The 14,184-nt window shown below is 40.7% G+C and overlaps 1 protein-coding gene across 24 annotated transcripts in view; it reads right to left on the reverse strand.

The window, feature by feature from the left end:
* The window catches only part of SORBS2 (sorbin and SH3 domain containing 2), a 497,996-nt gene that overhangs the window by 174,446 nt on the left and 309,366 nt on the right, over nucleotides 1-14,184 (reverse strand). For all 24 annotated transcript variants that reach the window (XM_073607478.1, XM_073607469.1, XM_073607523.1 and 21 more), the window contains one exon: nucleotides 4,435-4,573. In XM_073607478.1, the coding sequence (XP_073463579.1) occupies nucleotides 4,435-4,573 (139 nt within the window). The remainder of the gene's footprint in view (nucleotides 1-4,434; nucleotides 4,574-14,184) is intronic.

Raw genomic sequence — 14,184 nt, forward strand, 5'->3', positions numbered from 1 at the left:
GCACCTGGGTTTAGGGGCTCCTGGGACACATTTAAGCAATGGATTTGCAATAAAGTCAGATTGGCACACCCTATGACCTAGTCTGCACTTATCTTATATTTGTCTGTTAGGCTCTATGCACACTGGGCTTAAAAAAATGCCAGTTCCCTTGGCAGAAAAAAATGCTCATATAGAGCATATTTTGTACAAAGTTTAGACGAGTAAGTTCCAATCAGAAACACAAACCAGAAGTGTTTTTTTTTCTTGTCTCTAAACGTTGGGTGGCAGCTGTGGTCTTACTAGTTTATAAATACAATGGTATATTTGCCTAATGTTTACATGACTTACTCATATAATATTCACTTTCACCAGATGCACATGGTTTATTACCTTGTGATAGGGGATGAAAGAAGATACAATACTTATTCTTACACGAAAGGCCTTTTTACAGCAATATATTCTATACAAATACTAGCAACACTGTTTTTCCTCCAAGAGACCCATGGCAAAATGTGACTGACAAACATTAAAAGAGAATAGAGATTTCCCATCATTCATTACCCTGAGCAGTCACACAACATCCTCCTACATTACAATGGAACATTTCATTTTTCAGCTCACAAATATAAAAGGTTATACAAATTAGGGTGGGCCCCAGAAGCCATTGAAAAGCAGCGTCAAGAACAATAAGTGTCTCAAACCGCACGAGCAGTAGGCAATTGTCTGATTCTGGCAGAATATCAGAGGTCTCTTTTGTTTCAGAGACTCTTCTTCTGGTTACATTGAAATTAGCCACATTCCTCACACAGCCCAGAGGACACATTCACAATGCAGTAAGCGCACCTCTTTACACTCATCCACCTCATTTTTCAATCCATAACTGCAGCTGCTGCTCCTTATTACAAAACTTGGACAGTGTAGACTCTACATACAGTCTATACAGCTGCCAGGTGTAAACCTCTTCTGGATGCCAACAGTATTCTTATTTACATATTTGTCAATCAATTGTACATGGCCTAAAATGATTAAGTACTTCTGAACTTTAGTTTTATAGATTTGGTGTGTTCTTACTACCAATGGTGTAGTTTAAAAAAAAACAAGTAAGAAAAAAGAAAACAATCAATATATTTACTTAAAGGATGCAGAAACAAAAGCTTCACATCATAGAGTTTAATTAAAATATTAAACATTGCATGGTGCACCATATATTTAAATTAAAAAATGTAAAGTGGTTGTAAATCTCAGGCATTATCTGTGAACAAAGCATATCCCTCTACAGTGTGTACTTGTCTCAGCCCAGTGCCATTTCTGTCTGCTGCTTCATTCCTCTGCTATCTGCATGAAACTTCTGACACCAAGAGAAAAAAGATGACAGGAAAGGGAGCTCCAGCTGATTGACAGCCTCAGCTCTGTTCCTGTGTGCTGTGTGAAGAAAGGTGTGTCCATTCCCTCAATCAGCTCTCAGAGCTCTCCTCACTGAGCTCTGCAGAATGTAACTTCAGCTCTCCGGCCCATTTTTGGACAGCTCAGACAAGCATTATAAATTCTGCACTTTGAACAGATGTACAGAACAGAAGACTGCAGATAAGCAAGTACAACAAACAGTTGTGCTCATAAGTTTACATACCCTGGCAGAATTTATGATTTCTTAGGCCATTTTTCAGAGAATATGAATGATAACACAAAACTTTTCTTTCACTCATGGTTTGTGTTTGGCTGAAGCCATTTATTATCAATCAACTGTGTTTACTCTTTTTAAATCATAAAGGCAACAGAAACTACCTAAATGACAATGATCAAACATTTACATACCTTGGTGATTTTGGCCTGATAACATGAATACAAGTTGACACAAAGGGGTTTGAATGGCTATTAAATGTAACCATCCTCACCTGTGATCGGTTTGCTTGTAATTAGTGTGTGTGTATAAAAGGTGAATGAGTTTCTGGACTCCTGACAGACCCTTGCATCTTTCATCCAGTGCTGCACTGATGTTTCTGGATTCTGAGTCATGGGGAAAGCAAAAGAATTGTCAAAGGATCTGCGGGAAAAGGTAGTTGAACTGTATGGTCAGGTAGACCAACTAAAATTTCAGCCACAACTGCCAGGAAAATTGCAAAGAAAACCCACAAATAACTTCAGGTGAAATACAGGACTCTCTGAAAACATGTGGTGTGGCTGTTTCAAGATGCACAATAAGGAGGCACTTGAAGAAAGATGGGCTGCACAGTCAAGTCACCAGAAGAAAGCCATTACTACGCAAATGCCACAAAGTATTCTGCTTACAATGTGCCAAACAGTACAGAGACAAACCTTCTGGCAAAAGTCATTTGGAGTGATAAGACCAAAATTGAGCTTTTTGGCCACATTTACAAACACTACATTTGGAGAGGAGTCAACAAGGCCTACGATGAAAGGTACACCATTCCTACTGTGAAACACGGAGGTGGATCGCTGATGTTTTGGGAATGTGTGAGCTACAAAGGCACAGGAAATTTGGTCAAAATTGATGGCAAGATAAATGCAGTATGTTATCAAAAAACACTGGAGGAACATTTGCATTCATCAGCCTCAAAGCTACGCATGGGACGTACTTGGACATTCCAACATGACAATGATTTAAAAGACAAGGCCAAGTTGACCTGTCATTGGCTACAGCAGAATAAAGTGAAGGTTTTGGAGTGGCCACCTCAGTCTCCTGACCTCAATATCATTGAGCCACTCTGGGGAGATCTCAAACGTGCAGTTCATGCAAGACAGCCCAAGAATTTACAAGAACTGGAGGCTTTTTGCCAAGAGAAATGGGCAGCTTTACCATCAGAGAAGATAAAGAGCCTCATCCACAAATACCACAAAAGACTTCAAGCTGTCATTGATGTAAAAGGGGGCAATTCACGGTATTAAGAACTGGGGTATGTAAACATTTGATCGGGGTCATTTGAGTAGTTTCTGTTGTCATTATGATTTAAATAGAGTATACACAATTGATTGATAATAAATGGCTTCAGCCAAACACTAACCATGAGTGAAAGAAAAGTTTTTGTGTAATTTTTGTATCATTCATATTCTCTGAAAAATGGCAAAGAAATCAATTCTGCAAGGGTATGTAAACGTATGCACACAACTGTATGTAGGAGGATTTGTTTCATCTGTGTGCATCACCTTAGCCAGTAACTTCACTGGGTATATGAAAGGTATATTTACAACCACTGTTTATTTGTTTTGGCCAGAATGGGACAGGCTTAAGTCTTCAACTAGGTATTTAAAGATGCACTGTTGCCATCAAGAGAATGGCAGCTTAATATAGCTGAACTATTCTTTTTTTTTAATCCCGATATTAATTAAGTTATACTGGCTTTTACTTGCTAGCTACGGAGTAGTATCGCTGGTTCTGACCTGGGCAAGAGATTAAGGAAAACATGCTCCACCCACTCAGGAAGCCCATGATATACTCCATTCACACTACAACACTATGCCCAGCAACGTGTACATTTTCTTGCATTGGGCATGCTATGTTAGGGAGCCCATTCAATATGAATGTGCTGCGGTACAGAAAAACAAATTAAATTTAGTGCAGACTGCAACACATAAAAATTTATTGTAGACTGCCCTTTTTATTTTTACAAAGAGATTTGCAGTGCAGGTGTGTTATTAGGGTGTCATTCAAAACTAATGGCACTTCAAAACACCACACGTACGATACGTTGCCGCTGTGTAAGGGTGTGAACGGGCCCTAAATGTAATATTGCTGTGCATGACAGATGGGTGACTGCCAGTGCCTGCACTGTCCTACAGAACCTGCTACACACAATGCCCACAGCAATTCCTCCTCTCCCCTACATTGGCTGTCAGTAGAGGAAAGCCTTCAATTTGACAATTACTTAATTTCACAACATAATTGGACAAAAGAGATCCAAATATAACTTGGTTACTTGGTTGACTACACATATGCTTTAAAACTCTGTTGCCCCTAAATGAAGATCTCCCCCACTTTCAGTCTAGCTCAGCTTTGAACTGAACTATGAAGAACTAACTAGGGGCAGTGACACATATATGGTGATGAATGCTTGCAGTATTCTTTGTGTTATAGTCTCTATAGTAAACTCTCTATAGGAACATATAAGAAGTCCAGGCCAACCGGGACCAAGAAACTCACTGCAACTCTAGCTGTCCTTAAGCCAGAGTATTATAATTCTATTATAATACAGTAATTTATACTGTATAGCGCCAAATGTTTGTACAGAACTTTACAAAGAATAGAGACATTTCAAGTACAATGAAATCAATAAAAAAGGGATAGGAAGGAAGGAAAGTAGAGGGGGATCTCTAGCGAAGCTATATTATGAAGATCATACAAAGAAGAAAAGTGCTTGTTTCAAACTACCACGTTTACTTAAAAATGAAGCCCAATGGGCAAAATTCTAAATAATGATAAAACATGTAAATAAGACCTACCCATTGTTCTGCCATGTTGCATGGCAATGCTGTTGGAGTTTAGTGGGGGTGGAGAGGGATATGTTGGAGAGAATGGCCTCTGAAAATGACTCATTGGACTGGATGGGCTGCCTGAATTCCCATTAACTGTGACTGGAGTCTGTGAAAAAAAAATGATAAAAGCAATATACTTAACATTAAATCAGTTGCAATAAATGACAATATACAGCAACACAGAAAACGTTAAATTTCATCTAGGAGACATCATCTAAGATGATCATTTCAGTACACAAATGCACAGTCACCTTCACCCAACATAATCACTACATAAGTTGCATTTGTGGGTTAGTGTGTTACACAACAAAAACACACAAAATACAGAATCACACATTATATTTTAGTACATGCAGTACTTTCCTTCCTGCTTTTCTGTGCTACATAAGGGTAATGCTTTATTTTTCTTTCTCGTTATGCAGGTCCATGAGGCAGACAACCCACTACAAAATACACTCTAAATATGGTTGATATAATTTCTCAACTGTTGTTGTACACCAGCAAAAATATGTAAAAGTTAAAACATGAAAGCCACATGCATTAAAAAAAAAAAAAAACTTAAGCCTTTAGAACCACTTTAAAATATTTATTTACTTTAAAATGTTCTATATTTTCCTTCAAAAATGAATTATATCTGGGATTTAGGTATACTAGCCATAACTTATACTAAAAATAGTTGTTAAAAAGTTTTTATCAATGGTAAAAATAGATTTAAAGAAACCAGCTATACAACCGTATGGAAACCATGTTAGGTGTAGATTGTTTTAAGACTCTCCAGGGGATCCCTAGATATTGTTAGAGATCAGTTTGATCCTTGTGTCAAACTACATATTCAGCTGTTATCTGAAATACATTTAACAGAACTGGAAACAATGTCTTTCTTGACAACTGATAATATCCCTACAGACTGCAAGCAATTAAGTATAACGGCAGGCTAGGTCAGTGTACTGCAATTGCTTGCTGTTCTCACAGCTGTTACAGTGCTTATTGCGGTAGCGTACTGTTATGAGAATCACTTGTGAGAGCAGTATGGTTTCAAGCTCAGCAGTTTATCAGTTCATAGGGAAGCTCGTCATCTCTTGTTTAGTAGCTTGTTAGATGAATTTTAAACAAGAAAAAAAAAGACGATAGGCTCTGAAGAATAGTGACATGTATAACCTTAACAGATTTTTTGAAAAATATTAACACATTCAATATTATTTAATCCACTGAAACATTCTAACAGTTATCTGTAATAAGATTTTCCTGGACCTCTTCATTGGGAATGTGGAACCCTAGGTAATACCAGGCAGAAGGATGTTGTGTGAATGATGCTGTAAATACAGGTAAGTTGCATTGGCAGGTCCACATTTCACAAACTGACATAAAATTAAGAAGTGCCATTGTTTTAGATTTGTAAAATTGGGAACAAATAAAGCACAGCACAATGATACAGAGTGTAGATAGCTTGTCGTTATTGGGCATGGCGTTAAAAAGGGTGTGTGACATAGGTGTATGGATTTCACACAACTTGACCAATGCTGAGGGCAGGAAAAATGTACTATTCCATTGTAGAACTATTGCTAATGCTCAAGTCTGTTTTAGGACATGTCTGGAAGCCCACAAATCATCTGCATCTCTATCAAGAGGGGCTACAGACTATATCTAAAAAATATTTTAAATACCGTAGAGGTTTATTATACAAAAAAAATTAGCATAAAACCTAGGTTATGACATCATCCACCTTGGACGAAGAAATCTGCCCACAAGCAGAGAACCTAGTTTATCTTTGCTCTTCAATCTTTCTTACCTTATATTTTTTCCCTTGCTGTGTCTTTCTTATTTCTGTTTGACTTATTTGACCTCTTACAGGTCCTTTATCTAGACAATGGCTGACGATCCATGAGTATTATAATGCTACTTCATGATCTAGGATGATTTTTTCTTTTACGTACCTGCGCCTTTATCTTCTAGATTGTAAGCTCTAACGAGCAGGACCCTCTGATCACTCCTGTATTGATTTGTATTATAAGTGTACTGTCTGCCCTCATGTTGTAAAGTGCTGCACAAACTGTTGGCGCTATAAAAATCCTGAATAATAATAATAATAATAATATGCACTGTATGGGGGTACGCCTATATGATTTCTGTCCTTGTTATACACTATATATTGCAACCCTTGGGGTTTGTTTTCATGCACAACTGTGTACTTTAATTCTTATCTGTCACCAATAAAATAAACATTTTAAACATAAAAAATGAACACAAAAATGTAAAGAAAAATAGAAAATGTATATTGTAACTAAAAGTACAAAGGCTCTAAATGTTTGTGCAATTAAAAGTATAAGTATTTACATTTAACTTTTAGTAAAGCTTAAGATTTGCAATGTAGACTGATACATTGTGGTTCAATGCAGAGAAGGAAGGTAAGGGTGCTTGGCAGTGCACGCACCAGGAGCACAATGTATTCTAGAAATGGGAGAATTGATAGAAAATGAAGACAGCATTTTGTGCAGACTGTGCTTTACTTGTTAATCACACTGCTTGCTTCACATTCAGGGCTCCAGCGCACTGCATATTCTACAATCAAAAAGTAAACACAAATTCTGCGCTCTGATACTGCTTATCTTGCAGTGCTGCCTAGGCACTGGCCCAGAAGTGCCTTGGCTGTGGTAAATATAGTCTTCCTCGTTCATATGAAGCTAGCTTTTAACTGCCATTGACAATCTGATACCATGCAGGACCAATGAGCTAACAGTTTCATTTAGCGTTCAGCCCAAATTGGCTGATTACATGATTCAAGAAGTACACTTACATTTAAACACTGACAAGCATCTCAATGAATGGACATGAATCATATTAAAAAAAAAGTCTAAGGAACTGGGCAACGTGAAGAGATCACACCTTTGACCCTGCCCAGGTCCTGTCCAGCCTGAGTATTATTTTGTTGGAGTTAGCAGAGCCCTCGCTGAAAAAACCTACTTAATCTATGAAGCCATTGCCCGTTTCTTGTTTTTTTCCCTTTTTGTCGCAGTCCGTAAGTTAATACTTTCTCTCTTTTTTCAGAGATATAGGTTGGTGGGGGCGATTACAGTTCTGGTATACTTTACATAGGCGTCCTTTCTGTTCATGTAATATTACCATGTTTTTTTCTGTTCAAATTTCCTCAGCACTTTAGTTAACCTTGGGGCCTATAGTTTTGGTCTCCTATTCTTTAATGTTGTTGATGTGCCCCTCACTGGATGATGGCCTATTTGTTTGTGTGGACTCTCTTCCAACAAACACATAGAGGTGAGGAGTATGGTTGGAAGGGCATGGGCCATCATCCCAATAGAAGTAGGCAAGAAAAATCCTCTTCCAGCAAACGGGCCCCTTTATTTTTGTAGTACAATTGTTTTTGCACTTTAGGGTACCCTAGTCAGCTGTTATAGTTATGGTACCTGGTGAACCCATGATTGCACTTTGATTTTATTTTGTGAATGGTGTTGCCTTGTTGCTGAGGTCAAAAGCTGAAACTTCAAGTGATAACTATTATTGTTTTTGTTCTCTTTTGCTGTGCGATGCAAATCGCTTTATTTTTCTTTTGTATGAAAAAAGTTCTTAAAAAAAAAAAAAAAAAAGTATAAGAAATATTGTCATTTTACCAAAAGAGTAGCATATTGCCATTATCAATGTATTTAGTGGATATACACTGGTATAACACACATAAACCGCACATGGCGCTACAATATATTTTCTTACGCTGCACTTATTTGTATAACAATATTTGCATTCCAGTTTTGAAGCAAAATTAAATAGTATTTGGCTACCAGTAAGAAAGCATTAAAATGCTACTAAACCCAGGACCATGCATTCACTATATCTGGTCTGCCACAGTACACAGAACATGGAAATGCAATAGTTTTAGTAAACAAACTGCTAAATGCCTTTTTTCATCAGCAGTTACAGTAGTCTTGTGACTTCTATCAGTGCCTGGTTAACACTTGTAGGAGAAGTTTTCAGTCTGTCATATCAGGCTGCAGGACCTCTGACCCTCTGTCTGGATAGTACTGATTGGCCCTGTGCTGATCACATGCACTCTCCAAGGAAAAAAACAAAACTCTCTAGCAATACACACCAAACTGAGCATGTGCAGCCTGTCCCTTAGGCTCTGTCTTATCAGGAGATAGATTGGGGACTGTGGAAGATGGGGAGGAACAGAGAAGACAGGATCAAACAGCCTAAGTACACAGTGCAGAAGATGAGCCCCTTAGGTTCCACAGTGAGTATAACAAGCATGCTTTGCTGCATAGACAGACTAATTTTACTGTTATGGGTTTAGTAACACTTTAAACATAGTTTAGAAGAATCTCCAAGATACTTGAGAAGTATCTCATGCAATAACTACCAAAGGCATTTCAGATTATATGAAATTATACTGTATGATCTCTGTAAGGGTATTTTAGCTTGCTGTCCACCATTTTAAAAGACTGTATCCATTTTAGAATAATATGTATATTTGACGTTTATGAGAAGTTAACCACTTGCCGGACTTCCAGCCGGATGTGATCGAGGCAGCGCGCGTTCTTCTGCAGCTCTGTCTCCCTGCCATCATCCGACTCATTGGAGTGACTGCAATTCCTCCTTGACCATAACGCAGCGTAGGCGAAGGTGCCCTGAACGTAGCGATGCCTTCTTCATCCTCTAAGAAGGCTGCTAAGGCACACAAGGATCCCCGGAATGCCCGCTCCATTAAAGACGCTGGGAGAAGCCCCGCCCCCACCATCTTGTCTTCCTCGCCGAGGGAACAGAGCGCCAGAGTAGCGGCGGGTAAGATGGCACAGACACAGGGGACGGATGCTCTCAGTTTGGAAGGGGACTCGGTCCTAGCAGTGGATACTGCGGCAATTACAGGGAAGCGATTAGTGCCAGTAAAGCGGAGCTGATGGGGCAGATAGATCATTTATCCTCAGAATGCACACTAATAAGGCATGATCTAGACAAGATCCGGGGCAGGCTGACTACGGTGGAGACCAGAGTTTCGACATGGAGGATGCTTCCCATACCCATGAAGCCTGCATAACAGAACTCCGGGAACAGGTTCAGGTCCTACAATGCAGAGCAGATGATGCGGAGGACCGACAAAGAAGGAACAATGTCCGGGTGGTGGGGCTGAGGGTGACAAACCCACACAATTTGCGGAGCTCCAGTTTAAGCAACTCCTGTCTTTACAAGATCTTCCACCTACATATGTGGTAGAGAGAGCGCACAGGGTGCTCACTGGCAGCATACCTCCAGGTGCCTTCCCGCGACCTTTCCTAGTCTGCTTTCTAAACTACCGGGACATGATTCTGACACAAGCCAGGAAAATCCAAGACCTGCGCCATGAAAACGCACAAATAATGCTGTTTCCTGACTTTTCAGCTGCAGCGCAATATAAACGAAGATCCTTTAATGAGGTCCGTAGACGCCTGAGGGAGAAGGAAATAAAATATAGCATGTTTTACCCCAGCAAACTCAGAATCCAATACAAGGGGTCTGTAAATTTTTTTGAAAACCCGGAGGAAGCTTGCGAATGGATGGACAAGGAGTTCTAACAGCCCGTCAGCTTCAAGGTCTATGCCTGGGAAGGTGAATACTTTTCTGTAATCTGCCATTAATTCCTTCTTTCACATTGACTCCTCTCGCTTTTTTTCCTGTCATACTGGTACAAAATGGCGTCATGAACAGAGACAATTGCTAGGCACATGAATGCTGAAGATTATTTTGTATACGTCCGGGATATTATTCGGACTTAAGAAGTGTTCTTTTCTCCTTTGCAGTGAGGGGGGAGTCAGGAAACACCAGGGATTTTGTCAGCAGATAGGATCACTGTGGGATATGCCCTCATCTTTCTTTTATATCCTAAAAGGTCACCTTAGGTAACAAGGCTCCAGTTTTTGTTGTTTGGAGCAAATTGAGAGGATATGGAATCATCAACGGAAATGCCGGACTTTCGATACACTCGACTTATTCCACATTTGCGAGGGGGGTGACTATCCTAATCAACAAGTCCATCCCTTGCACGATTCAACAGGTGCTCTCAGATCCGGGGGGTCGATATGTGGCAGTTGTAATGGATATTTGCTTTATGAAAATTGTAGTGGTAAATGTTTATGTACCCCCCCCCCTCCAGAGTCAAATTCTATATGATTTAATAACCAGGTTGGCACCATTCTCCCATCTTCCCCTGGTGGTGATGGGGGATTTCAATGCCATACTAGAGGTGGCGCTGGACTCCTCCAATCCGAACAGAGGGGGATCGGCAGGTCTGCTGAGCTGGGTGACGGTGACAGGATTTAGGGAACTCTGGCAATGGAAACACCCCATGGACAGGTGTTACTCTCATGTATCTCAGGCTCATGGATCCGCAGCTAGGATAGATTTGGCCTTCGGGAATTACCTTATTTTACCTTTTGTGACAGACATAGATTACTTGGCCGGGGGTTTAACTGACCACAACCCACTTTCTCTTACTCTGTCTTTTGTGTCGGGATTGAGAGGGGGAGGATGGAGACTTTCCCCTAGTTGGCTGCAGCATGATCGGGTGGCTGCCCAGCTGGAGGAAGCTATGAATACATATTGGTCATCCAATCCTGAAACGGCGGATCCCCCGATAATATCGGATACCTTCAAGGCAGTTACTAGAGGGGAATGTATTTCAGCCATTAAAAATGCAAGAGTACATGATAATGAGGAAATTGAGAACTTGCAGTGGCAGGAGAAGGAATGTGCTGAAGCATATCCTAAATCTCCTACAGGGGTATTATATGAATCACTATTAGAGGCGCGCCGCTCCCTGTCCTTACATATCACGGGCCAGGCCCGCTCTGAAATCACAAGAAGGGCTCACTCAGTGTTTGCAGAGGGGGATAAGAACGGGAAGCTCTTAGCGATGCTGGTTGCGGATTATCATCCCATCACTAATATTCCGGTAATTAAGAATACGGGGAGATCTGATTAGTGATCCCAAACTGATCATGCAAGAATTTGTTAATTTCTTTTCTTCCCTTTTTGCCCCTATCCCATCATATGATGAATCGGACTTGGACTTCCTCTTACTGGATCTACCGATTCCGAAGTTGTCGGAGAATGATTCCAGTATTTTGGAGGCTAAAATCACAGTAAAGCAAATACAACAGGCGATTTTTGCCTTTCCTCCGCACAAGGCCCCCGGGCCAGATGGTCTGCCTGCGGATTTCTACAAAATAAATGTTGAGACTCTAGCCCCCAGGATTAATTTACTACTATACTATTGCCATGAACATGCCACCCTACCAGACTCCATGTTAGAGGCCTAAATGGTCCTTATATTGAAATCAGGAAAAGATCCCCTAGAATGTGCATCATACCGACCCATAGCTCTGTTAAACATGGATCTAAAAATTTTAACCAAAATACTGGCAATTAGATTGGCTAATGTTATACCATCTATAGTCAATATTGATCAGACGGGCTTTATGCCGGGCAAGTCAACTGACACCAATCTTAGAAGACTGTTCACCCACTTACAAATTCAGTCAGAATACTCTAAAACCAGAATAGTAGTCTCCATAGATTTTGAGAAAGCATTTGATTCCATGGACTGGGGGTACATGCTCAAGGTATTGGAGGTTATGGGATTCGGGCCACAGTTCAGGAAATGGATTTCCATGCTATACAAATCCCTGAGAGTAGCAGTCAGGTTGGGCTCATTTATCTCCGACTATTTTGAAGTGGGGAGGGGGACTAGGCAGGGCTGCCCGCTGTCCCCATTCTTGTTTGCCCTCGCCTTGGAGCCCTTGGCGGTGGCACTCAGGTCGTCGGAGACGATAAAGTCCATTAAAGTTGGCACAATAACAGAATCTATAGCGTTATACGTTGATGATATGCTACTATTCCTTAGTGACCCGGGAGATTCCCTTAAAATAGCTCTGGGGATCACAGACCACTTCACAAAATTTTCTGGATTGAAGGTAAATTGGAACAAATCTTCTATTTTAATGCTAGACTCTGCAGCCAAAGACATTGCTGACCCGAATTTGCCGCTCCAGTGGGTTACCTCTCAAATATTTAGGAATCAAGATTACAGCCAACATACAGTATTATATCCTCCTTCTTTATTGCCACTGATAACACTTTTGAAACAAAAAGTTCAGGCATGGACCAATTTGCTGTTATCCCTAATAGGTAGGATAAGCTTGCTTAAAATGAAATTTCTCCCAGTAATCCTCTACTTCCTGAGGCATACGCCAACATGGGTCCCAAAATCATATTTTAAAAAGCTTGACAGTATTATCTCTTCTTTTCTTTGGGCTCCAAAACCACAGAGAATAGGCCTTAAAACACTGCAGGAACCGTGCGATCAAGGGGGACTGGCGTTACCAGACTGGCAGAAATATTATTTAGCGGGGCAAATGGTCTTTGCTCGTAGATGGCTAGTGGCGGAGGATGGGGATGCGGCCACGGTACTGGAGGCGGCTCATCTGGGATCTTATGAAAGCCTCAGATTTGCCCTGTTTAAGGGAACTAGGTCTGACTTACCTTTGACGACGACGATGAAGGCTACAATCAGAGCATGGGAAGTAGCGGTAAAACTGGCAAGCCCTAGTTAAAGGGGGGTCTCACCATCAGCTCCTCTGTGGATGAACCCGGCTTTGCCCCACTTCTATAACTTTCCAGACCCTATGGTATGGGCTGTTAAGGGAGTAAAAACTCTGAAGGATATTACATGCTTTGGAGAAATGCTGACCTTTCCCCAATTAAAATCAAGACATGATCTTCCAAACTCGTATCTGTTTAGATACCTGCAGGTTAGACATGCCTTTCAGGTACGGTTTCGAGAGATGGGGGTGGAGTCCTTGCCTTCATCTCTCGAATCGTTACTATCAAGTGAAGAATTGGCAAAACCTCTATCGGTATCCTACAAAGAATTTTTCAAAACTACTCCACAGGCGGTAGCCAGGTGTAGAGATTAATGGGAGGCGGAGATCCATGATGCACAGGGGTAGGATTGGGATGATCTGTGGACGCAACCATTTAAACACCTGGTATCAGGCAGGGATAGGCTGATTCAGTTTAAATTTCTTCACAGGAGCTATTATAATCCAGCCAGGTTGGCTAAGATTTTTCCTGATGTTCCAGCAGAGTGTTGTAGGTGTTCTCACTCTCCGGCAGATGCTGATCACATTTTTTGGCGCTGTCATCAGGTTCAACGGTTTTGGTTGGATGTTACTTCATATATCTCTGGTTTGCTGACGGTACCTATACCAATGACTGTAAAAGTTTGTCAATTGGGTCTAGTGGATGAAGTGGTGCCATCTCGTGCTATGCGGACCATGCTCAACATTCTATTATTTTATGGAAGAAAAGCCATTTTGTTACACTGGAAGAAGCCCGGGGCTCCAACAGCGGCCTTCTGGAAGGGACTGGTAAATGTTATGCTACCCCACTATAAATACACATATGAAGCTAGGGGTTGCTTTAAAAAATTTGACAAAGTTTGGCACACTTGGTACAACTCCAGCAACACGGTGGGATAGGAAAGAGAGTGTAATGGGTGGTAGCATAATCCAATGTAAAACATAATCATACTGAGAGGGAGAGGCTGCATTATCACCTATTGTCTTCTAGCTAATATAAAATAACTATATGTCCTTCTTAATCAATATACTGTATTTATTGTATGTCCCGGCAAGTTGAAAGACCATTAGCTATTATATAAACTGAGAGGTTTGCATA

This window comes from Aquarana catesbeiana, linkage group LG01, assembly GCF_042186555.1.
Source record: "Aquarana catesbeiana isolate 2022-GZ linkage group LG01, ASM4218655v1, whole genome shotgun sequence".
NCBI lineage: Eukaryota > Metazoa > Chordata > Amphibia > Anura > Ranidae > Aquarana > Aquarana catesbeiana.